At 34.5% G+C, this 24,520-nt stretch overlaps 1 protein-coding gene across 8 annotated transcripts in view; it reads right to left on the bottom strand.

Annotated features, from left to right (window-relative positions):
• CEP170 (centrosomal protein 170) overlaps positions 1 to 24,520 on the bottom strand; it is a 136,265-nt gene that overhangs the window by 29,124 nt on the left and 82,621 nt on the right. For 4 of the 8 annotated variants that reach the window (XM_056131491.1, XM_056131481.1, XM_056131465.1 and 1 more), the window contains exons 9-14: positions 23,915 to 24,078; positions 23,325 to 23,618; positions 19,199 to 19,348; positions 15,181 to 15,307; positions 10,582 to 12,378; positions 2,834 to 3,068 (exon numbers count right to left, since the gene is read on the bottom strand). In XM_056131491.1, coding sequence (XP_055987466.1) covers positions 2,834 to 3,068; positions 10,582 to 12,378; positions 15,181 to 15,307; positions 19,199 to 19,348; positions 23,325 to 23,618; positions 23,915 to 24,078 — 2,767 coding nt within the window. The remainder of the gene's footprint in view (positions 1 to 2,833; positions 3,069 to 10,581; positions 12,379 to 15,180; positions 15,308 to 19,198; positions 19,349 to 23,324; positions 23,619 to 23,914; positions 24,079 to 24,520) is intronic. The other 4 variants (XM_056131500.1, XM_056131507.1, XM_056131484.1 and 1 more) reach the window with 3 other exon arrangements.

Raw genomic sequence — 24,520 nt, 5'->3', positions numbered from 1 at the left:
TTCACTTCCCTCAACCAATGTCCCCTGTTACTCCCCCACTTCCTCAGCCTGCCTCTGTGGTAGGCATTTTATACCTCCATACAGCACTTCATTCTCCTCCAGAGTGACCACTTCCGCCCACCAATGTCTTATTGTACCCCTCCTCCACCAGTGGCTGGTTTCCTACTGGAAACCAGTTCTCATGCTCTTCATTTGTATTGTCTATGGGCATTTGTTATTCCCCTACTGTGTTTCTTTATGTTCCACATATGAAAGAGATCATTTTGTGACTGTCTCTCTTTCCCTCTCTCTCTAACATTAATCATGGTATTTCCAGATTCATCCACGAAGCAGCAAATTTTATGATTTTATCAAGTAGTATTCCATCACCTCACTCCACAGAGACTGGCACACATTGAAAAGAACAATGGTACCACAGCACTGGAGATCCCTCTAGGTCCCATACCGAGTTAATTTCACTGGGGCACCCCAGATGGAATAGCTGCAGTATCCCTGCCTAGCCCAGATGGAACCCCAGTGCCTGACAGCTTCCACAAGCAAGGCCCGGGTATGCGGGTACCAGGACTAAATCTCCAGGCCGCTTGGCGGCAGAGGGGCTGGGCGGTCCCTCCCCGGTTCTCCACCTGCTCCATGGTCTAGCTGTCACGCCCATAAGGTTCCACCAGGCGCCACCTTGGCACACCAACAGCCCTGGTCCCAGACTCCCAATTGAATCCCAAAATTAGATTAGTGCCTTACAGTGATGTCTCTGGAATCCAACCATCTAAAACCTAGGATTCCAGAAGTACACAGCTGCTTCTCGGCCATAAGAACTCTCATAATATTTAAAATGAGCAATGCAAATAAATTATATAGTGCCTGCCCCTTGCAGGCAAACTTGAATGTGGTGGGAAAACTCGGGGAAAACATAATGCCCAAAAGTAGAGAGTATTGGGGAAATTGTCTGCCATAAAGGCAGGGTGAGGACTGGGACAGGGTTGGGGGATACTGGGGACACTGGTGGTGGACAAAGTGCACTGGTGGGAGAATGGGTGTTTATTGGCTGAATGGATGAACCTCAAACATGAAAGTTTTGTAACTGTATCTCATGGTGATTCAATAATAATAATAAAAAAAAAAGAACAAGCTATGTTGGCATGAACTGGGGGAAACACGGAAACACGGACCCTTGTTTATGCTGATGGGAATGTCAACTAGTCCAGGTTGTTTAGAAGATAATATGGGCAACCTTCAAAAATCTGGGAATTTAGCTTCCATTCAAAATATCCCAGCAATTTCACTCCTTGGATTACACCCCAAGGGCCTAAAAACACAATGGAGAAAAGATATCCACACTTCTGTTTCTTGAAGCATTCTTTATAGTAGTCAAAAATCTGGATCCTTCTTTCTTTATCCTAGCTTTTTAAACTGTGGTTTGTGTAACAGTATAAGAGTTGTTTTAAAATAAATTTCTTTATGATTTGATATAACTAAATATTTGTTTACCTATTTTATATACAAATAAACCCAGGGTCACATACAAACTTGTCAGAGAGCTGAATTTCTTGGGAGATGAAGGACAAAGTTTAAGTCCCACTAGAGATAAAAAAATAACATGTAACACAAGAGTAGCAAAATGTACATAATAAAATAGACGCAAGCAAAGATATAACATAAAGTTCCTACTTATTTTCCCTTTGTATTATTAGTATTTTCTCTGAGTGGTAAGGATGCTTGGTCAGAAGAAAGTGGTGTATTCTAGTTTAGTTGGAGATTCCTAAGGGTAAGCTCCACTTTTGTTTGTGTGTTTCCTCAGGCTCCACTTGAGATTGTGCAAAAACTTATGGACACGAAACTATTAAACATAAAAAACAATCAGTACAACTAAATAGTCACCAAGTGAAAACACAATTCACAAAATCAAAAAGTATAGAGAAAAAAAGAGAAAAATCATATAAATTATGGCTAGTTTGTTTTTAAAGAGGCATCTGTGAATTATTTTTATGTGCTTTACAATGCAAAGATTAGCATCTTACAAACTTTAAAAATATATCTAACTATTCAAATATCTGAGTACAGCATCTTTTCAATGTCCAACCACAGTGTTATCAAAAATCTATTAAAATTTTAATTGAATTTCAGTCATACTAAATTTTAATTTTTACTTCTAGCTGATATCAAAGGAGAGAATATTTCTATTTTAGGGAGGTGTTTTCTGGGAACTGAGGATGTTGAAAGAATTTTCCATACAAATGAAGGTAACAGGCTTCCCAGACTCATAAAATCATATTGAACAGGACTGGTTTACATTTAGGTAGTGGGGAAAACCTATACGTAATAAAATGTTATAACCAATTACTTTAGTGACTAGGGAGAATGTACGGTGGATAAGGTACTTGACTTGCATGTAGCTGATCATGGTTCAATACCCAGCATTTTGTTTATGGTCTACTAAACACCATTAGGAGTGATCCCTGAGCACAGAGCAGGAATAGTCCCTGAGCACCATCAGGTATGCACCAACCTCTCCCAATATTTATTTAACATTCAGAGTAATCATGTTTTATTTAGGACTGAACTCCTAGATCATTAGCACCTGTATTAGAATAAGAAAAAAAATGGAGGGAACTAAAATTAATTAGTGCTATATTAGTTGTAGCTACATTAAAAATACAGAAATATTGGAGTAATGCTAGCAGTAAAACTATGTACATAGGGTTTTTTTTTTTGGTTTGTTTCGTTTGTTTTTGGTGGGGATTTCTTGAACTTTTAAAACAGTGTAAAGCTAAATTATCATTAGGCTAAAATTTCATGAAAACAATTTAACTTTTAAAGATGACTCATTAATAGTCACCTGGCTATCTCTTCTCGATGAGCAGTCCAATCTCGAATGTAGTCTTCCTGTTCTTTTATTCGGTGCTTGAATGAAGAACTAGTAGGCATTGCTGACCCAGAGCTCTGCAATCGAGTCGTTTTCAGGGCTGGAGAAGTACGTAGACGAGTATGTTTAGGTGAATTACGGTTTGATCCAAATTCATCTTCTGAGGTGGAAGCATAATCAGTAGGAAAGCGCCTCCATCTTGAATTTACTAAATTAGTTTAATTATTAAAAAAGAATTATTATGTTATCTTCTAAGGGAGATAAAATTATGATTTTGAAAACACCATGAGTACACACAAGACAATTTTCAATAACTGACATACACAGACCTCACAAAAACTTTGTCTAACAGCCTTTAAAGATAGAAACATTACACAGTGGTAAATTAAAAATAATGAATAATCAAAAACATGACTGTGTTTTTATAGTATAATGAATAAACATTCATATGAAAAATTCACTAATGAAAACAAACAAGCTCTAGTCATAAATACTTAACTGAGTATTTTTTGCCAGTATTTCCAACTTGAATGAAAACATGAATTTTTTTTAAATAAATGACAACAAAAACAACAAAAATAAAAAGTAAGGGAAAAGATTTCCTCATGCCAAATGGACTTTCAACATGGAGATGGTAAAAATCCTCTTTTCCCAACATACAAATGTGCATAATTCCTGTTGTGGAAATTATGCCCTTATGGCAGGGAAAAAAAAACACATTACCTCTGCATTCAACATCCTGATATGCTATGACTGGAAAAAAATCTTTTTACATAGTAAAAAACATAACAAAACATCTTTAGTACAACTCTGCTGTTTTGACACTGAAAGCATATGGTGAAAATAGACAATGGCATATAGAAGGGAGACTATAAACTTTATCACAGTAACACTTGAAGTACAGCAGATATCGTGAACAGTCAGTTACAGTAAAGAAAGTGGCATTCACTTTCTTACTTAAGGTTAGTAGAAACATTTAAATACGGTACTTCAGATACATTTGAAAACTCAGAAGACAAATTAATGCAGACACTTCATCACTGTTAAAATGAAAATCAAACAACTTAGCATAAAGGCATAAAAGAGGGAAATTATGGGTAGTATATGGTAAATTTTTCAGGAACCATTCCTCTTTCATCCTGTGAATGTTAAAGTATTATCAGCAGAGTCTGGTTAGCAAATTATTTAATATCCTTTTTTTGGGGGGTCCTCCCAAGATCTGTTCAGGAGATTAGGGGAGAGGTATTTTGAACAATATCAGTGGTAGTTTAAGCCTATGGGCTTAGTGCTTGGGCCTGGTAATCAGTGATGTTCAGACTCTGTAATGCTTGGGGTCATCAGGGACATTCCAGTGTTGTTTCCAGTTCACCCAGTAAGTAGCTGGGGGGCCACATGAGGCTTAATTTTAGTGTCCCCCAATGCAAAGGACCTTTGAGTAATCTTCCTAGTTCTTAATAAATATTTTTAAGTAAAATAAGAATTTTGTGGATACTATCTTCTTTTTCTAACAGAAAAAAAAAATCAAGTAAAAAAAAAGCAGGAGAAATTACAGGTAGTTTAAGTGATAAAAGCTTAGCATCAGCTTTAAATTTCAATTGTTGTTAAAATTAAGAGATCCCTGTCTTCATGCCTCTTCAATCCCACCTTTTGAAAGAGAGAGTGATCCTACCTAGGCTTTGTAGTTTGGTAGTCTAGAATTCCTTCATTCTACTTATTTCACTAGAACTTTACATCGTTCCTGTCTTTTCCTCTCTAAACTACATTTTTTGACTAGTGGCTCTGCATGAGCTGCTCCTCAGATAAAACTGATATATCCTGCCATCAGAACTGGTTTAAGAAAAATCTAATTACATCCCACACATTTGCTATTATTCATATTCCTGCTTGAAGCTCCTGGAGCCTGGGATTAGACTTATGGGTATGAAATAATAAAAAAAAAGTAGAAACTTGATAGTTTTCTTAAGTGTAGCAGATATCTGAGCTTTGTATAATTAAAAAATTTCCAAAGGGGAAATTAAAAGTTCTTATTAACACTATACGTAATAAACCCAATCACTATTTCTTCCATGGCAGAAATCCGTAACAGTACTAGACATTTAAAAAATTTCCATGAAATGAACTGATCTTGAGACTTTAATTTTAGCATGAGTGTAGGAACAAGAGGAAATAGGTTTAAGAGGGAAAAAATGAGATAAAAACCAACTAAAAAAGTGGAAAACGAAAACCAGAATTACAACAACTTTATGCCTTTCTATAAAGGCATCTCATTAAAGCTAAGTAGAAATTTTGTTACCTAAAATTTCACTCATAAAAGAAAATTAAATAAGAAAAAGACTATATAATTTTGCTAGACTAAATTCCCTGATTTTTGACAGCAAACTTTATAATTGAAAACTGGAGAAAATAAAATGAACAACAAGGAGTTTCAAGAGGATATAAAAGCAGGCACAGTAAAACTAGTTTATCAAAAGGGTGTGGGCAATGTATTACTAATACTTAAGATGATAAATTTAGAACAATATAAAAATTTTGAGGGAAAAAAAGAGAAAATTTTCTTTTCAAAAGAAATTCAGAAACCTAGAACATGAAAAGCATAAAGGTTTAGAGCTACCTGCCTTACAAGTTCAAAGTAACAAGTTCAAATCTCCAGTGTAGCACATGCAATAAGCACATGTTCTGCTGTCTGCAATTTCTGGTGTTACCAGAGATTTATCACAGCCAGGTATATGTAAACATGAAAAAAGGTTGATATCACTGAGAACAGCAATAAAAAGAAGTGCAAATGTAATGCCAGGGCATGTGACCTGTAGCAAGCACTGTACCAACTCCCAGCAAGCAGAACCATAATTTCTGTGCTGCAACTGAAAATGTGACCCCTTTGAAACACATGTACAAGTAGAGTAAGAGAATGAAAACGTCCATGAGCACGGTGGCCCAAAGTGCAAGCACTGCAACATTATATGAGCACCTTGCTGAGTATCATAGAGAAAAACATACAAAGAATTATAGCCAAACATGTGGACTACCCCTAGACACTTCAACAATACTTTATTAAGAAGAAAACAAAGAAATAAAAGTTTTTAAAAAGTCAACGACTTTAAACATATTTTTATAAGGCTAAAGACTGGAAGTCAAAACATTAAGTCTTCTAATAATATCTTAAAAAAGAGTAAAGCATACTTGAAAAATTCAAAGAACATTTTCATGTTTGTTATTTTAAAATTAAGGGGAGAATACAATAAATAGGGAAATGAAAATGACATAAGTGTTGAAATAATTGAAAGCTATTTTTAGCCATGGAAGACTCAGTATACTATGAAGCAAGGTTAAAATAATGACACCACTGAGATTATCTAAGAGCAAAGAATAAAAGTTGAGGCAGAGTAAAATGACAGTAAAAAATGGGTCAGGAGAAAAATGGGTCAGTGTTACTTCTCAAATAAATTTCTGCTTCCAAATTATAGAAACTATAAGTTTTACTTTTTTCAAGTGTCTACTCATTTCATAGAATTTTAGAATAGAAGAGGTTTAGATAATATACCACTGAAATCATTTCAGTTAAAGAAAAGAAATAAGGCAGAGAGATACTAGTCTTATTGAAATAAATTTTAAGCCAGGCCTATTGCTATCCAAAAGTTTGAATTAAATAACAAAAAATCTCTGTTTCTTTTTTTACATTTTCAGCCACATTGAGTAATTTTTGTTACTTTGCTCTTATGGTTCTTGGGGACTTCACAATGCTGGGGACTGAAACCAGGGCCTTACATATACAAGGTAACTGTCCTAGCACTTAAGCCATATTCTTGACTCTAAGTTGACTTTATTGTATTTTATTACTTCTTTTCATAATTAATTTTAATTCTTATGTTAAAAAACCATTTTACTTTTCCCCTAGAATTTTAATTTTGCTTAAGCAAATTTATAGAAATGACTAAATTATATTAGGTTTACTTAATATATTGATAACTAAGGCATTTCTGTAAATTATTAAATTGAAATTTTGTTAAGTATTTATAATGCAATCTCTAACTGCAAAAGGCTTGCTGGGTTACTAGTTTGTTCATAGCACATAAAAAAGACAGGTTTACTTAATTTTCAAGAACAGCTGAAAATGCTTTGGTTAAATTATGAACTTTAGTTACAAAATTTTGCAACATCCCATTTTAAGAATTAATAACCTACTATGTTTACTATAAAAAAGAACTATCCAAAATAGCTATAGAAAATTTATTATTATTATGGTCATTTATCTTTGAATATTGATTTTCTTCACTATTCACCAGAACTTTGTTGGCATGAAAAGATAACCATATGTACAGATGCAACACAAATATTTCAGAAATAAACATTGCATCTTCATGTCAGAAATACATGTACATTTATGAAAATACAACATTATGACAATTTGGGAAAAAATCCTTGACAAATGAGTTAGTTTTTTCCTGAAGAGATAATTTAATTCACATGTGTTCAAAGCTTAATTCCAATTTGAGGATTGGAGTTCAAATGAGAAAGCAGTCTAAAAAACTTCTGAAAAATTTGATAATTCAGGCACCTTAATATACTTATGGAATGTATTTTATCAAGATCAATTTGGGCATTTCAATGTAACTAGATATAGAAGAATCACTAATAGAATTTTTGAGAAATAAAAACTAGTTCAACAACTAGGAGCAAGTTGCATTAGAGTTAATGAACCATAAGAAACTTCTCATTTAAGTTTTGCCAAATCAGATATTTCTATTTCTTTGTTTTTATCATAAACAATTTCTTTTTTGGACACAGCCTACAGTATACAATTTGAAACATTACAGAGCTTTACATGTATCAATTTGAAGAACATGAGAGGATCTTGCCCACACGGCAAAGTCTGGCAAGCTACCCATGATGTATTCAATATGCCAAACACAATAAAAACAAGTCTCACAATGTTACTGGGCCCGTTGGAGCAAATCGATGAACAACGGGAGTGACAGTGACAGTGACAGGATCTAGGTTCAGATTATTTCAAAGATCTTTAAAGTTACAGTATATACAACAACATTGTCCAGAAGTTTCATGCTTTTTAAAATTAGGTTTCAGAAACTATTTCCTTTTCCATTAAGATATGATAAGGAGCGAAGTCAACACATATTAATGATACCCCAATTAAAAAATAATTCTTTATTACTACCTATCTAAAGTAACTATTTTATTATGTTACAACTGACTGAAAGATCCTGGCAACTGTTCTTCTAGGTAAGATACAATACTTTTAAATGGGCAACTTATAAAAATCTAAATAGGCAACTCTGATTTGCAGTATAGCTTTAGGCTTATAGGGTAAAACAGAGAACCAGAACTTGTAAAACAGAATTATAAGGATTAAAATGGATACTTTCAATACTGGTATGTTTTCATCCTATCCAGGTAATAGCATGTACCAGGGAAGGTTACTTCATTTACTGGTCTAGTCCCCTTAATTTTCCTAACTTCTAAATAGAGCCTAAAATTCTCTCTCTCTCTCTCTCTCTCTCTCTCTCTCTCTCTCTCTCTCTCTCTCTCTCTCTCTCCCTTCTCTCTCATAGAAGAGGACAATTCCAGTAGAATTTGGCCCAGGAACATATCCAGTAATGTTCACAGCAGCAATTTGGGCATGAATATTTGGTGCCTGGTCCAGTGATGCAGTGCTCAGAGTTCACCAAGGCTCTGAGGGCTATGTGGTACCAGGAATCAGAATTGAGTGTATCAGTCATGTACTCACCATTTGAACTATCTTCCTAGCCACTGAATTCTATGATTCTAATTATTTAATATATTGTCATTAAGAAAGTCAAAAATTATGTACCTTAATTTGCCCTAGGGAATCTTATTTAGCAATTCAAGGCACTTTTCTGAACACATAGGTAGAAAACTACATATTTATCAAGTTCTGTATTTGAAGAAACAAAACCAGTTTATATTTAAAGTCATATATGTACATACACACATATATGTACATATATTATGGCATCTTATAATTTTCTAAGACTTGTCAAAGCAATCATATTTCGTTTGATTTCCAAAAATGTCCATCATGGGGGTCGGAGTGATAGTACAGTGGGTAGCGTATCTGCCTTGCATGCAGCTGACCCAGGTTTAATCCTAGCAATGCACATGGTCTCCCTATTCCTGTTGGGATAAGTGATCCCTCAGCACACAGCAGGGTGTGGTCCCAAAACAAATAAATATAAGTTTATTATGATAAACAATGAGGAATAAAATCAGATCTAAAAAGCTAGTCAGTGAGTGTGGGAAAAAAAGTTATCATGTTACTTGGTAACTCTAACTTATATTAAGGCAGAAGCCAATTATTTGTATGAATATGAACAGATATAAGTGACAAAGCAATGTGGCAGAAATTTATTAGGGTGCACAACACAGAACGCAGCACAGAGGAAATGTGAATTAAAGAGGCTACGCTGTAAGAAGAACACATAACCCAAACAGTAGAAGTTAGTTTTAAATTATGGGCCAATAAATCTATAAGCCACCAACCAAAGCTCAAAGTATAGAAATAAAAAATAAGTAATTGTCCTTTTGAATCATGATTATGTTTTCAATCTTGAGTCTAATCAATTTCTATCACAGATTTATCATCACAATACCTGATGATCAGGAGGAGTTAGAAATGTGAATGGAAGGGAGGAAAGCAGCAGTGGAGAGAGGGAGAAATAAAAGAATTAAAAGGATAATACATGTAGAGTATCATTCATTTGGGCCTTGAAGATTTATAGTGTGGTAAGTGTTAAAAAAAAAAAGAGGGCAACAACTACATATCAACTCTACCTTCACTTTTTACATAGGGTCTGGTTAAATGCTTGCTGATTGACAATCATATTAAGACTTTAAGTGCTGGTACACCCCCATTACAGTCCTCTATTTCTGCCACACAAATATATGAGGTTGACTATGAAGAAATAACATTTATAGAATACACACATATGTCTGCCTCAGTGCTCTGATCACACATGAATTCTCATTTGTTTTAGTTCTAATTATAAAATTATGAACAGATAAATATGCTAGAATTTTGGAGGGAAGTAAATAGCTTTTGTAACTATTATATTCAAGGTCAATGATAGCTAATCACTATAATTAAATAACAAAGCAGTACTTTTTGAGATAATGCTCATAATCAATTACCTTTCTATAATCCAGTTTGACTGGCATGAGATTAATGATAGTTTCATGAATCCATTCTCTTACACTGAAATTACAAATTATTTTTCAAATGCTCCAATCATAAATATAAATCATAAATTAAAAGTATGTGAAACATTTCAAAATAAATAGGAAAAAGAAGGTAATAGAATAATTTTTAGTCCTGAAAGAAGCACAGGATGTATTCTGCTTGTCTTCAGGTTCACAAGGGCTTTGAATTATATAAGAATATTTAAAAATTAAACACATGATTTTAGAAGTAAAATTTCAAACCAGCAATTTCTGATCTAATTTTGATACATATATCTCAATAACTCACCAGTTACTCAATAAAACTCCTAAAGCTATTTAACATACTTCTAATTTTGAATCACAGGCCATTGAAGTTTTAAAAAACTAAATTTTCCAGTAATGTTGTTATTATTATTATTATTTTTTACCTTTTTGTAACTATAAAAATTTTTTTAAAGGGAGTTTCAAAACATAAAAGAAATAAACTAAAACGTAAATATGTTATAAAGAGTACATATCCAATTTACCTGGAGAGCCATGTGTAGAGGTCATACTTTTGACCTTGGAGTCTGATAGCCGAGAGATACTGTTAGCTCTAATTCTAGGAGAAAACTTATCTGATGGTACTAATCTGGCTCCACTTCTAATTATGGCTTCTGCAGTCCTTGAAGAGGTACTACTTCTAGAGACTGTTGCTTCAGAGTCACTTCGAGCTGATAAAGAGCCAAGCCTTGTTCTTCGAGGCTGAGCCAGTAAATCAATCCTAGAAATGTTACGCCTTCCTGTAGGAGGTTTTGATGTGGAACTTGTTGTGGATACTTCTGAAGCAACGGATGCTTTGTCAGCATCAGCGAGTTCACTGTCTGAAGCTTCACCAAGCCGAGCTCTGCGCAAGAGAGAAGTCCTAGTAGGTCGTGGCCTTGGAAGAGTGGTTGACTTGCTTGATGAGCCAGGTACTACAGAAGTCTTAGATTTAGTTACTTTACTTCCTTCCAGTTTAGAATGTGCATGCTCATCAGCTGAGGTAAGTGGAGTCCTTCCATGAGGTTTACAAGAATAAGTTTCTTGATCAGATGACATAATATCAGAAATAGAATGAGGTACACTAGAAGTCTGGTCATCATCTGTTAAATCTACTGACGGTTGTCTTATTCTTCCACTGGATTGTATGAATTTACGACTATCTGCTCTTGAGCTTATATCTGTGGAACTTCTTTTTTTCTTTTCAATTTTCTCTCTAGCACCTGAAGATGATTTTGTGACATCTTTAGACGGAGAACCGGTGGAGCACCTGTCTTTATAAAGACTAGTGAAACTCTTTCTCTTTTGGGTTGACTTTCTTTCAGACTCTCCAGTAACCAGGCTAATTGTACTAGCTGTATCCACATCAGATTCTGGAGAAATAGAGTTATCTCTATTGTAGCTAGGAGTATCTGGGCCCTCATCAGTTTTATTATCTTCACGCAGTTTAGCTTCCAGAAAAGCCATAACTGCCTCTGTATCTTTTAAGATAAGGGTTGTGTCCATACCAGAATCAGTACCCACAGAATCACTTCTTTCTCTTATTCTACTAACAGATGCTAAAGAAGGGACTGTAGATGAATTCTGTTTATTTATATGGGGAATGAGTTCTATTGGTATGTTTGGGCTGGGTTTTTCTATGGTGAAGCTTCCTTGTCGTACTAATGACTTGGAGGATTCCTTCTTGTCTCCTCCCTTAGCAGTTTGACTTTTTAGAATTTCCTCAGCTTTCCTTCTCTTGCCCTCATTTTGCATCACTCTCTCTTTGCTTGCAGAATGCCCCGGGAGTTTTTCTTGAGGCTGTGACTCTTGTTTGAAATAGTCCTCCCTACATCTATCAATCTGACCTGGAAGATTTTTGGAAGATAATTTAGCAGATGCCCACTGTCCTTGTTCCTGTTGGTGAATTTTAGCTAATGTTTGCTTTACCAAAGAGGTTTCCTTTTCAGTTTCACTTCTCTCCTTTTCAGAAGAATTGCCTGAGTGAGGCAGGGTTTTATTTTCTCCACCAGTTTTCAGAGTCTCACTATTTACTGCACTATTCATTTTATTTAGGGCCTTGTCAGCATCTTGTTTATCTTTTTGGTATACTTGTACAGGTGCTTCTTTCTCCTGAAGTTCTGTGTCTTGTTTTTCCCCTATCTCTGATCTCTGTATTATAGCCTTTGCTCTGGAGTTCTCAAGAGACTTTTCTTCATTTGGAAGCTGGGGAAGGGTTCTTCTCTTTCTCTCTCCCTGACTAGCCACGGAAGTTGCTGAACCAGTACTTCTCATTGAAATGCCAGATTCACTGATATCTGTATCTATAAATGAAAACAAGGAAGAAATTCCTTAGGGCAAAATGTTGGAGTTTGAAGTATAAGTTAAGATACGGCTTAAGTATCATTATGGTCATCTCATTTGTGACTATATTTATTGTTCTATTTTTCTTTAAAAGTGTTTTATGACAGAAAAATTCATTACTTTCACTGGTTTTGTATCTTATTCCAATCTCAATATTTTGCTCCTGAGAAAAGATTTTTGATCATTCAGAACTATATAAAAAATACATAAAAACACTGTTACTACAAATTCAATTTTCATAGTGAAGATTAATGTACTTAGCTTTCATTTTGTTGGTAAGAGAAAAATTTTCCAAGCAGGGGACCTGAAGTCATTCTTGGAAGATACTTGGCCTAGCTGCATCTGCTGGACTATACAGTGTCTGAGCCAAAAGAAAATGGCTGTTGCTTAGGAGGTACCCAGGCCCAAATATGTTGGTACTCTGGAGACTCATGGTGCTAGATATAGACTTGTGGCCTTGCACACGCCAAGTCTGTATTCCGGTCCTTTAAACCTATTTCCACAGTCCCCAATATACCTAGTCTTTAATAAGCATCATCTTCCTGAAAGAATGACAGGGAAAAAATGAGAAAAATGTATACTTTGGGGCTACCATGTGCAGAATTGGAGAATATTTAAGAACAAGATTAAACAATAAATGAAATATTTCTCAGAAAAGAAAGCCTTTTTAAACACAAACACATACTACACACACAGAGTACTATAATCTGGTTGATAATTAAGAAAATGATACTAGATTTAGCTTTTCTGAAAAGTTTTTCTCCCTTAAGAATTATGAAAAAATATAAATGATAAAAACAAAATTATAATGTTAAGTTTAAATTAGCATTTAAACAGTGTCTATGATGCAGGAAAATATCTACTAAATTTGAACTGATTAATTTTATGCAGCAACTAATGTTATTTTTGTATTTTACATATATGTTCTAGTGCTCCTTGAGGTATCTAAAATATATTTCATCTTCTTGAAGGTTTTAGAAAACATTTCTCACACAATCTTGCTCCCATCACCACTCAGTGTTTAAATAAGATCATTTTGAAACATAAGTTAAGAGCTTACCTAGATAAATTCTTTATAAAATTAAACAAAAATTTGATAATGACAGCCAGAAAGTCTATTTTTATAACCAAGACAGAATTTTGCTTGCACAGTTAACTTTTAATAATTTGTAATAATTTTCTTTGGTATCAACCTAGTACTTCTGTAGAATTTCTTTGATTCACAGTGACTAAATTATGTACATTAATGTGCAAAAATCACTTTCCATAATATTTTGTAATAATATCAATATTTAAAATTTTTATGATAAATAATGGATTTTTTAATAATGGATTTTATGGCATATTGTGATATGTGCCTCACGTACATATTTGCTATTCATTTCAATTTTTTTTTTGGCTTTTTGGTCACACCCAGCTATGCACAGGAGTTACTCTTGGCTCTGTACTAAGGAATTAATTCTCTCAGTGCTCAGGGACCATATGGAATGCTGAAGATCAAACCCAGGTTGGCTGCATGTAAAGCAAACATCCTACTTCCTTAACTATCGTTCCAGTCCTCATTTCAAAATTTCTGAACTAGATATTGGGGGTTACACAAGCCAGAGACAAATTAAGTTTTTATTTTCAATAACAACAAAGCTAATAATATTGAAAATTATTTTTAATTATGAATTACATAACATAACCATGAACAGCATAAAATATTTTTCTGAAGAAACTTTTTTATCTCACAGAAACATAACTGAATTAATTAGGTCTATACAAACAGATATTAGTAAATTCTTCTTATAGAAAGTATGGCATAAAGTAGCACTTAAATATTTGCTATTGTAATAATGGGATAACTTATAATTGTTTTAATCTTATTTAAACTGTTCACTTATAAATGTGGGGCTGGAGTGATAGCCCAGTGGGTAGGGCAGTAGCCTTACACACAGTCGACCCAGCTGACCCGGGTTCGACTCCTCTGCCCCTTTCGGAGAGCCCGACAAGCTACCGAGAGTATCTCGCCCACTCGGCAAAGCCTGGCAAGCTATCCATGACGTATTCGATATGCCAAACACAGTAACAACAAGTCTCACAATGGAGACATTACTAGGCCTGCTCAAGCAAATCGATGAACAACAGGGCTACAGTGCTACAGTGCTACTTATAAATGTAATATATGTTCACATATGTAAATTTGTGTATAATAGTGTTCTTTAATTACTAATTTTATCTTTTTCTTTGCAGGAGACATATGGGTGTCCCAAACAGAAGTCAGCAGGTTGTGGGGCACTTCAAATAATACTCTGCCTACCTGGTGGTTCAATGCTATGCCACCAGGATGTTGTACTGATTGGGTTCTGTGGTTCCAGAAACCATCAGGGATACCCTATTATGCTTGGGTCCTCCAACACACACCCTGTGATCCTTAGGGATTTCCAGAGCTACACTCAAAAGTGCTATGTGATTTTGAAAAGCTGTCCTACCAGGCTTTCAAATTGTTAGTTCTAACTGCTTTACAATCTCCTGAGTCCTACAATTAATGTATATATTTCTCTGGCCCTAGGATTTTCATATTGTCCACATTATTTGTAAAAATCAAATATATAGAATAACCAAATAAATTTAATTATTTCCACTATAAAGTTTCCTTTCTGTTTAATTGTTTCCACTATAAAGACTCAAATTGCGTTTTAAAACTAATGTACAATAAGGAAGGAAAAAGGGGAAGAGAGAGAGAGAGAAGGGCAGAGAGAGGAGAAAGAAGGAAATACCATTCTCTAAAGGAACAGGTATAGACAAATCCTTTATTCTTTCTTCTGGATCATGTCTTGTATGATTTGCAGCCAAACTAGCCCATTGTGAGACCCAACGTTTGTTTCCAGACGAAGATGTTCCTTCCTGAAGGAGGAAAACAGAAAATGAAGTCTAGTCAAATATAATTTTCATGAAAAAATTCTAGTTAGAATAATAACCAGTTAGATAAAATATGTCAAAACCTTACATATATTGCTATGTATGATTTATTAAATTTTCTACATTAAAAAAGGCTTTCTAGATGTTGGCTTTAATTATATTATTGTATCACTGTCACTGTCCTCCCGTTGTTCATCGATTTGCTCGAGCGGGCCCAGTAACGTCTCCATTGTAATATTTGTTACTGTGTTTGGCATATCGATTATGTCATGAGTAGCTTGCCAGACTTTGCAGTGTGGATGAGATACTCTCGGTAGCTTGCCGAGAGGGGCGGAGGAATGTAATATAATTTTCTTCATTTTATTACCAATAGTTTTAAAGTCTTAGATCTTAAATTTATGCTTCTAGAAGCGACAGCACAGCGGTAGGGCATTTGCCTTGCACGCAGCCAACATGGCCGAACCGAGTTCGATTCCTCCGCCCCTCTCGGAGAGCCCGGCAAGCTACCGAGAGTATCTCGCCTGCACGGCAGAGCCTGGCAAGCTCCCCGTGACGTATTCGATATGCCAAACACAGTAACAACAAAGTCTTCAATGGAGACGATACTGGGCCCGCTTGAGCAAATAGATGAACAACGGGAGGACTGTGACTGTGACTGTGAGAAAAACCTAGATAAATTACCAGCTTTGTTTACTTCATTCTACCAATATAGGCTCTAAAGGTCTAAAGCTAAATTATTTTGTAGTCCTCTATATTTTACTAAGATTCAAACTGCTTCCAGAGTTCCAAGGAGTATTAAATTTGTCAGGTCATGTCTTCAGGTATTAAGAGAACAAACCAAAGCTCTAGGCTCTTTTATATAACACTTTAATGTACTAGAAGAGAAGTAGGTTATCATTAAACCCTTTCAGACTTCTACTAGTTTGAATGTATCTACCTTGTGTATTACAAGTGTCTTCGTTAGCTCAGCAGTCAAGTATGGAATGAATCAAAATTTGACAAGTGTGAAAGAAGCAAAATTTGACATCGTTCATAAGCTTAATTAACATACACTGGTAATTGATTTTAGGTAAATCTTAGGGCTGGATATTAAGTACAGCAGTTAAGGTCCTTACATGTACTTAACCATGGTTTAATCCCAGGTACCACATAGTGTCTTCCAAGCAAAGCCATGTGTGGTCCCTGAATACAAGAGCTAAGAGTAAGCCCTGAGCCCAGTCTGTATGCTCACATCTCCCACATATCAATAAATCAATAAATAATAAATAAAAAGCAAAACAAGGAAAACCATGAAACATCAGGGAAATAGACATTTAATATGCAAGCAGTAGGGACTCAAGGAAAAATATGATTTCCTTACTAAAAATATAAGGCAAGTTTAATATTAAAACTCAAAAGCCCAACAAGGGCAAAGTGATGAAAAAAATTTTTTTTAAATTTTTATTAGTGAGACACCATGAGGTATAGTTGCAGACTTACAAATTTTTGTGCTTGGGTTTCAATTATACAATGATCAAACACCCATCCCTCCGCCAGTACCCATTTTCCACCACCATGGATCCCAGTATCCCTCCCACCCCCCATCACCCCTATCCCACCCTGCCTCTGTGGCAGGGCATTCCCTTTTGTTCTCTCTCTCCTATTGGGTGTTGTGGTTTGCAAATTTTAGTTTGGATTACTCAAAAATATTTTATTAAAAGTGTCAGATCTGTATCACAGGCAAGTAAACTGCATAATATATATATTTTATACTTGACCATATATTATATAATTTAAAGAATACTGGGCTAGTATTTGTACTACAACATAATTAGTTACATGCAATAATGCCTGAGGTTACTAAAGCCTATTGAATCCTTAATTTCCTTTCAAGATTTTGTGGTAGTTATCCTATTTTATAAGCACCAGAGCCATTCACACAATACTATGCATACCCAAAAAAGGTAAGTTTCATTAACACATTTAATGCACTTAAGATTTAAGGACTCTTATGAAAATCATTCTGTGATGACTGTTTAGAAGGCCTGTTTAGGAGTCACATTAGAAGGAATGTACATACTGGGACTAGATATAAATTTTGGGGGAGAGAGGGAAAATTTTAGTTTTAGGATATAGGGAAGAAAGGAAGGAGTCTTACCAATTCACACTTATCAACACCCTTCATAGGTCAACTGGGATACTAGACCATTACCTTAAATAAGTACTACTTGCTTTCAATAAGAAAATTAAGCATCAGAAATCAAGTTATAAGTAGGCTAAGATGAAATGGGAAAATAAAAATTAAAATACATTAAATGCTTTGACGGTTTTTAGAGACTGGCATTAAACAAATTTAACAATAACAAACACAGTTATATTTACCTGTCTTTTAAAACAAATACCTGATTTCCATTTCATGTAAATATAACATGTATATTTTGTTTTATTTGTACTCTATAATTCTTTTTACTTATGTTTTACATTTATTTACTGTTTTCGGATTTTAGGTTAACTCATTTCCTGAGAGGCAGTACTGCACGATGAGTTAAAGAATACATTATGAAATCAAGGCTACTAAATCATGAAAGTATGGATTTACAACATGTTACTTTTAATACCTTGGCCAGTCAATTTCTACACAACTTCCATTTTGTTATCTGTAATATGATGCACTGAAAAGTTTCCCTGAATGTTGTAGCACTGTAGCACTGTCCTCCTGTTGTTCATCCATTTGCTCCAGTGGGCACCAGTGACATCTCCATTGTGAGAATTGTTGTTACTGTTTCTGGCATATCGAATATGACATGGTCAGCTTGCCAGGCTCTGCCATGCAGCGCAATACTCTCGGAAGCTTGCTGGGCAATCCGAGAGAGATGGAAGAATCAAACCCGGGTCAGCCGCATGCAACGCAAATGCCTTACCCTCTGTGCTACTGCTTCAGCCTCCCGGAATGCTAGTTTTTATTATTTTAATAGATTATAATTAATATTTCTGTTTTATGTTATTTCAATTTTTGACACATCAATGTAGAATTAAAACAAAATACAATTTCCAATAAAGGAATACATTTATTGAGTGTATAAATCTCAGATAATTATTATATCATATACTTTACATATTTTATTAAACTACCCCCCAAAATTTTTAAGGACAGGATGGGTTAAGGTACCTCTCATGTGACTTACTGGTTTGATCCCTGATACTATATACGGTACCCAGAGCACAGCAAAAAACAATCTCTGAGCAGAGTCATGAGTAGCCCTTGTGCAGTGCTAGGTATTATCCAGCCAACATAAAAAAAAAAATAAAGAGGTTTTATCAAAAGTCCTGTCTTAGAGATAGAATAAAGATAAGTGACCAACTCAAAGGCACTGTGGAATATGTGGCAGTTCTGGAATTTGCAAGAAGTCTCTCTAGCTCTGTTAAACCACAATGACTCCTTAACTACATTCACCTTAATTTTATATTATTCTACTGGTGTACTATATAGGTATTTTCTAGTTATACAAGCTGTAACCAGGAGGCATTACCTGATACATTTCTTGCATGATAAACAAGTATTTTTTTATTCTAAATATTCAGCTTCCTACAGAATATAATGATAGTTTTGTCTTATAATTTTTAGTTTTGTCTTATGTTGCCAAAGCTGTGAAATACAGTTCAATAACTGCCAAATGAAATTTAACGTTTCTCTTATAGACAAATATTAAATAAAATAATGAATGAAATGGAAGTACTGAAAAATTGTCTTAGGCTTTCATATGATTTACAGGAATTTAGTTTTCAGAATTATTTACAAGGCAGTATTTTCCAACTTCTTAAAATAATATAACTACAACTATGAAAATTTCCATTTTGTGTCTGTAATTAGTTAAATATAAAAAAATGTATGTTTACCTCTGAGCTGTGAAATCCAGATGAACTCAGTGGTTTTCTTTCTTCCATTACTACTGTGGAAGAATTAAGGGCCCATTCTTTTATCATATCTTTATGTTTTTCATTGATAATAGGCCTATTATAATCTTGATTGTCATCTACTCCAAACACCTAGAAGGAAAATTATTTTATAAATAAAAAGACTGGGTACCAGATTAATATTTGAATATTATAAGGAACTTTAGCGGCAAATAAAAATAGTCCAAATAATTTCAATAGGTCACTTCAGCAATGAGGAAAATTCGTTTAATGACAGCCAGCTGAAGTAAGAGCTGGAGAGGTAAGTTGGGAAGAATAATTTCTTTAACTTAAGTTTTTTTGGTTAATAAAAATAACTAGGATATTACAATTTAATTTCTTAAAAGATATTAATAATGGTTAACATTAAAATGCAAAGATTTTTCTTCCTTACACTTGTTTCCTTTTTGTCTCTTTGAATATTGTTTTTCTTTCAAAAATTTCTGAAAGCAACTGTGACTTGTAAAGTTAATTCATAGTTGCACTTTAGACATATAATGTTCCATCACCAATCCCACCACCAGTGTCAACTTCCTTCCACCAGTTCCTAGGTTCCTTCTCCTACTCCTCCCCCAGCCTGCCACCCCAACAAGCAACTTTTCAGGTTTAGTTATTAAAATTGGGTCTTATGATTTCAGTGTTGTTGACTCTGTGATTTGCACCTAAATATAGCTCTATCACTCCTTACCACCCCTTAACATCACCAATGTACCTTGACCCTTTTCCTCTGTAGCTTCTCATCTTTCTTTTCTCTTTCTGCACCCCCACACCCCTACATTTTCTTCTCTTCTCTATACTCTGGGACCAAAGGAGATCTAGGCTAATTGTTTTTGAGAAGTATGCTGAAAAATTATAAATGTACAACTGTTTTTCTGTGTTCCTTCTCTATTTTTTATTTTTATATTATTATTATTATTAGAGCCTTTTGATTTACACCTGGTGATGTTCAAGAGTTGCTCCTGGCTCTGCACTCAGGAATTATTCCTGGCGATGCTCATGTGACCATATGGGATGCTGGGGATCAGACCTGGGTGAGTCACTTGCAAAGCAAATGCCATACCTGCTGTACACTCCAGCCCTCTAACAAATTTTTAACAGTTACATATAAAAGTTAATAGGCAATTCATAAGATCCTAAATAAGAGGTTTTATTGTATCACCTAATTTCTAACTAGAGACAACTTGTCTTGTCATCTCTCTCTCCATATGGCTCAGGGTATTTCAAATGCAGTATGTTAACCCAGATTTATGATTTTCTTCCCTATTCTGACCTAGCAAAACTCCTGATCTAATATAGTACAAAAATCCCATTCAGGGAGAACATGTATGCGGCATGATATATTTATTAGCTTCTAGACTAGCTGTGAGAGAGATTTAGAAAGAAATATATAGCTTTGCTATGCTCACAAGTAGTATAAGTCTAACAGGAGCTTGTAGAAAAGGAAAATGTCACTTGAACTATGAAGGGGTATTTTGTAATTAAAATTTCTCTAGCACTCAGATTATGGTTTTAGATTTTAGTTATAAATGTAAAGAAAGAATTGTTTGTATTGTTTATATAAAAGGAAAAATAGATACAATACAAATGCTGCATACAGAAAGCCTGTCCTTGGCTTTTTCAATGGCATAATATTATCATTATTATTAGTAATTAAACTTCAGATTGTACAGACGTGTAATTTCCAGTTCTGAAATTACAGGCATTCAGGAAAGGTGAATAGACCTTTCAAATAGATCATCAAATCAAAGGACACCAGGCCAACTTTCACAGGGGTAAAGATTTTGCCTGCTAAATTTCTCCACCTCCGCTTTTGGTAATACATGGGAGGTATGAGGTTGGCACCTGATCCCCAATGGTGCTCTCGAGTCACTTCTTGCAGTGCCTTGGGACCATATGCAATGCAGAGGCTCAAATTAGGTTGGTCACATGCAAGGCAAGAGTTTTAACCCCTGTATTTTTCTCTCCAGTCTCTACAAGATTATTTTTTGAAGGAATAAAAGTGTCTTTCAATTTGAATTTCCCTTTCCCCTAATACAAACACTATTTATATTATTTTCTAATACAAACACAGGTTGATAACAGTAATCAATTATAGAAATAAGCCATCAAATGATGGTTTTAAAAAAGGAAAGAGATTAAATCAAAGTCTTTAGGATCAAACAATTACATCAAGACAACAACTGATGCTCCAACTTCCAAGCCTAACTTCAAAAGAAATAAAACAGATGACAGACTTTATCTAAGCATCATGGTATGTACGAATACCGATTCCTATCTTTCCAAAAGACTTTGATGTCATGACTTTGGCTATTTGGGCTTATGTTTTCTCCATATCAAGTGACTTTGTTGTTAGACATCTGATTCCTGTTTATTTACTTTTGTTTTCCCAGAGACCAATTTTAGTAATTTTAAGTTTGACATCTAGCTTTAATCACAGCTAGCAGATAATGCTGTAACTTTTGTTTTTCCTTACTGTTACAAATCTCAGCTTCAGACAAGAAAAGAAAGAAAAGAATGAAAGAAAAAGAAAGAAAAAGAAAAAGAGAAAGAAAGAGAAAAAGAAAGAGAAAAGTAAAGAAAGGAAAGAAGGAAGGAGTCCAGGATTTGACCATTGGAGTCAGTTATTCTCCCAAGCATCACACGGCTGCCAAGCACTACAAGGCATGGTACCCAAACCAAAAAACAAAACCAAACAAGAGAAACCACCTAACAACCCAACAACAATCACGAAATAAGATGACTGAAGACTGCCAATGGTCTCTTAAAGGAATTCTTTGGGTTGTTTTTTTTTTTTTTGAGAGCTGAATAGAAACAAACAAAAACAGATGACCTAAGACACATGCAAACATAAATATACTTAACACTTATTATTAGGGAAAATAAAATCAAAACAATGAGACATATCACCTCATACCAATGAGAATGGAATATTTCAACAAAACTGGGAAAATTATGTGCTGGCAAAGATATGGAAAAAAAAAAAAGAACTGTGATACACTGTTGGTGGTGATATAAACGGACATTGTATGTATGTAAAACAGTATGGAAATTACTTTTAAAATAAATTAAAAATTTATTTTTAAATAAAAAAAAAGAGGGTTGGAAAGAGAGCTCAACAGAACATTTAGTTCTTACTTTGCATATAGGAGGCCTTGGTTTTATCCCCCCACACAGTCCCCTGGCATTGCTGGAAAATCTCTAAGCAGTAAGCTAGGGTCAGCTTCTGAGAAATACCACAGGTGGTCGAAAGACAAAAAAAATATATAAATAAAAATTAAAAATTCATGATCCAGCAAACCACTTGTAGGCACCTAATCGAAGGACATAAAAAGACTGATCTAAAAAAGTATTCATAGTAAAATTATTAACATTATTCAAAATATGGTATCAACCTAAATGTCCACCCCAAACAAGTGGACAAAAAAGCTGTGATATAACTACTCAAATGAGACCAGGGTTTGCTTCTTAGCTTCTACATGCAATTTTAAAATCTATAAATGTAGATATAGATATCCCTCTCAAATTGTAACCTTTGAGACATAATAGATGGAATTTGAGATGATTATGTTAGGAGAAATTAAAAAACAACTGTGTTTTTATACAATTCTAGGCAGAGAATAGAAAAGAATAAAATAAAGACGAATAAAATTGATTAAAACAAATGTATTTTCAACTGCTTTCAATATGAATTTAGTAGGAAGGAAACTTGTGGTTAATTATTATGAGCTAACCTGTATGCTTACATTAACAACAATCATTTTTATTTTTAAATAAAAGCAAAACATGACTGTCCAAGGTTTACTATTATTAAATTCCATCTTAAATTGATCTAACTTTAAAAGGTACAAATAAATACACAGGACTGTATATGTGCAAGAAAGGTAAACTCAGACTATAAGCAGAATAAAATCAGGAAGTGTTTTGTCTTTGTTAGTTTTGCAATCCCCTAATAAAATTTAAATTTCCAATGTCTCCGATTGCTTAAGAACATTTCATACTGATTCTTCAATAATTTCTAATAGTCATATATACCACAAAAAAACTAATATTATATCCAGATTTTATTTACCTTGTCAATCATTTGTCTTGCTTCCACTTCCTCCCTGTTGGGATTCTCTAACTCAATGGTATAAGTACCCTTGTCACTTTGGTCATCATCATTATCCTTTTCAGAAGTAGCAGCAGTAGCTTGGTTTTTTAACATTTTATCCATCTCCTGGCTTGGTCTGTGCCCAAGACTCCCTGAACTTCTTAATAATGAAGTTTGTAGGAAGGGAATTGACATCGATGATTCCTCTGATTTCTGTTTAAACAATTTCCCATGTAGAACACCATGCCCCCCTTTGTGATGCGCAGAGCTAGTCTGTAAAGACAAAGAAACCACTTTGGCATCTGCTGTTGAAGATTTTTTGTTTTTTCAAATTTTGTATGTGGTGTTGAATAAGTAGCTTCCTGAACCAAGACTCCTATACTACGAGTAATAGAGTATGTTCTCCTTTTTCTGGAACTATCTTCATCAAAGAATGTACTCATACACTGGTGATGGGTTATGGTGTTGGACTTATGTGCATGAGAAACCATTATTAATAGTTTTGTAAACCACAGAATCTCAATCAGATTCTTAAAAGACTATATAATCATAAAAGCAGTTTCACTTACAACAACTTGATCTTGATGCTTTTCAGCGGACGGGGTCTTGTGTATCTTTTTATGGTCTGAATGGTGGCGCCGTAAGTGTTCCTCAAGAGTTGCACGCTTGCTGCAGCGTCTGTGAGCTCCAGCGTTCTCTGAATCACTTTGAGTGCCATCATCATGTTTATTTCCTGAACATAAAAATGAAACCACATGGTTAAGAAGGAGAAACACAACATCCCATTAGAAAATTGGAAGCATATTCAAAAGCACTATTTATTTTGTCCCCAACCCAATTATCAACCTACATGAAGCTATATGCTCTTTTCATATTAAAATCTATAAACTTCTGCCAATTGCAAGGCTTACTTCAAATTTAATTAAAAAAGTGTTCCTTTATAAACAATTGAATAGGATGACTGCCTTTCTCTCTCCAAATTTTAACTCCTTAAATCAATGCTTTGGCAGATATCTTATCATCTGTAACAGGCTGCATTCAATACCACCAATGAATATTAATTCAGCAATCAAAATTTATAATTATTAAAGCAAATAAAAATATGTCTCTAGCATTAGAGAAGAAGAGAAATAGGGTAATCCCATAGAAATGTTCACCCATACCGAGGGAAAAGA

This window comes from Sorex fumeus, unplaced genomic scaffold, assembly GCF_029834395.1.
Source record: "Sorex fumeus unplaced genomic scaffold, SorFum_2.1 ptg000007l, whole genome shotgun sequence".
Lineage (NCBI taxonomy): Eukaryota > Metazoa > Chordata > Mammalia > Eulipotyphla > Soricidae > Sorex > Sorex fumeus.
This window is presented reverse-complemented; position numbering and strand designations above follow the sequence as displayed.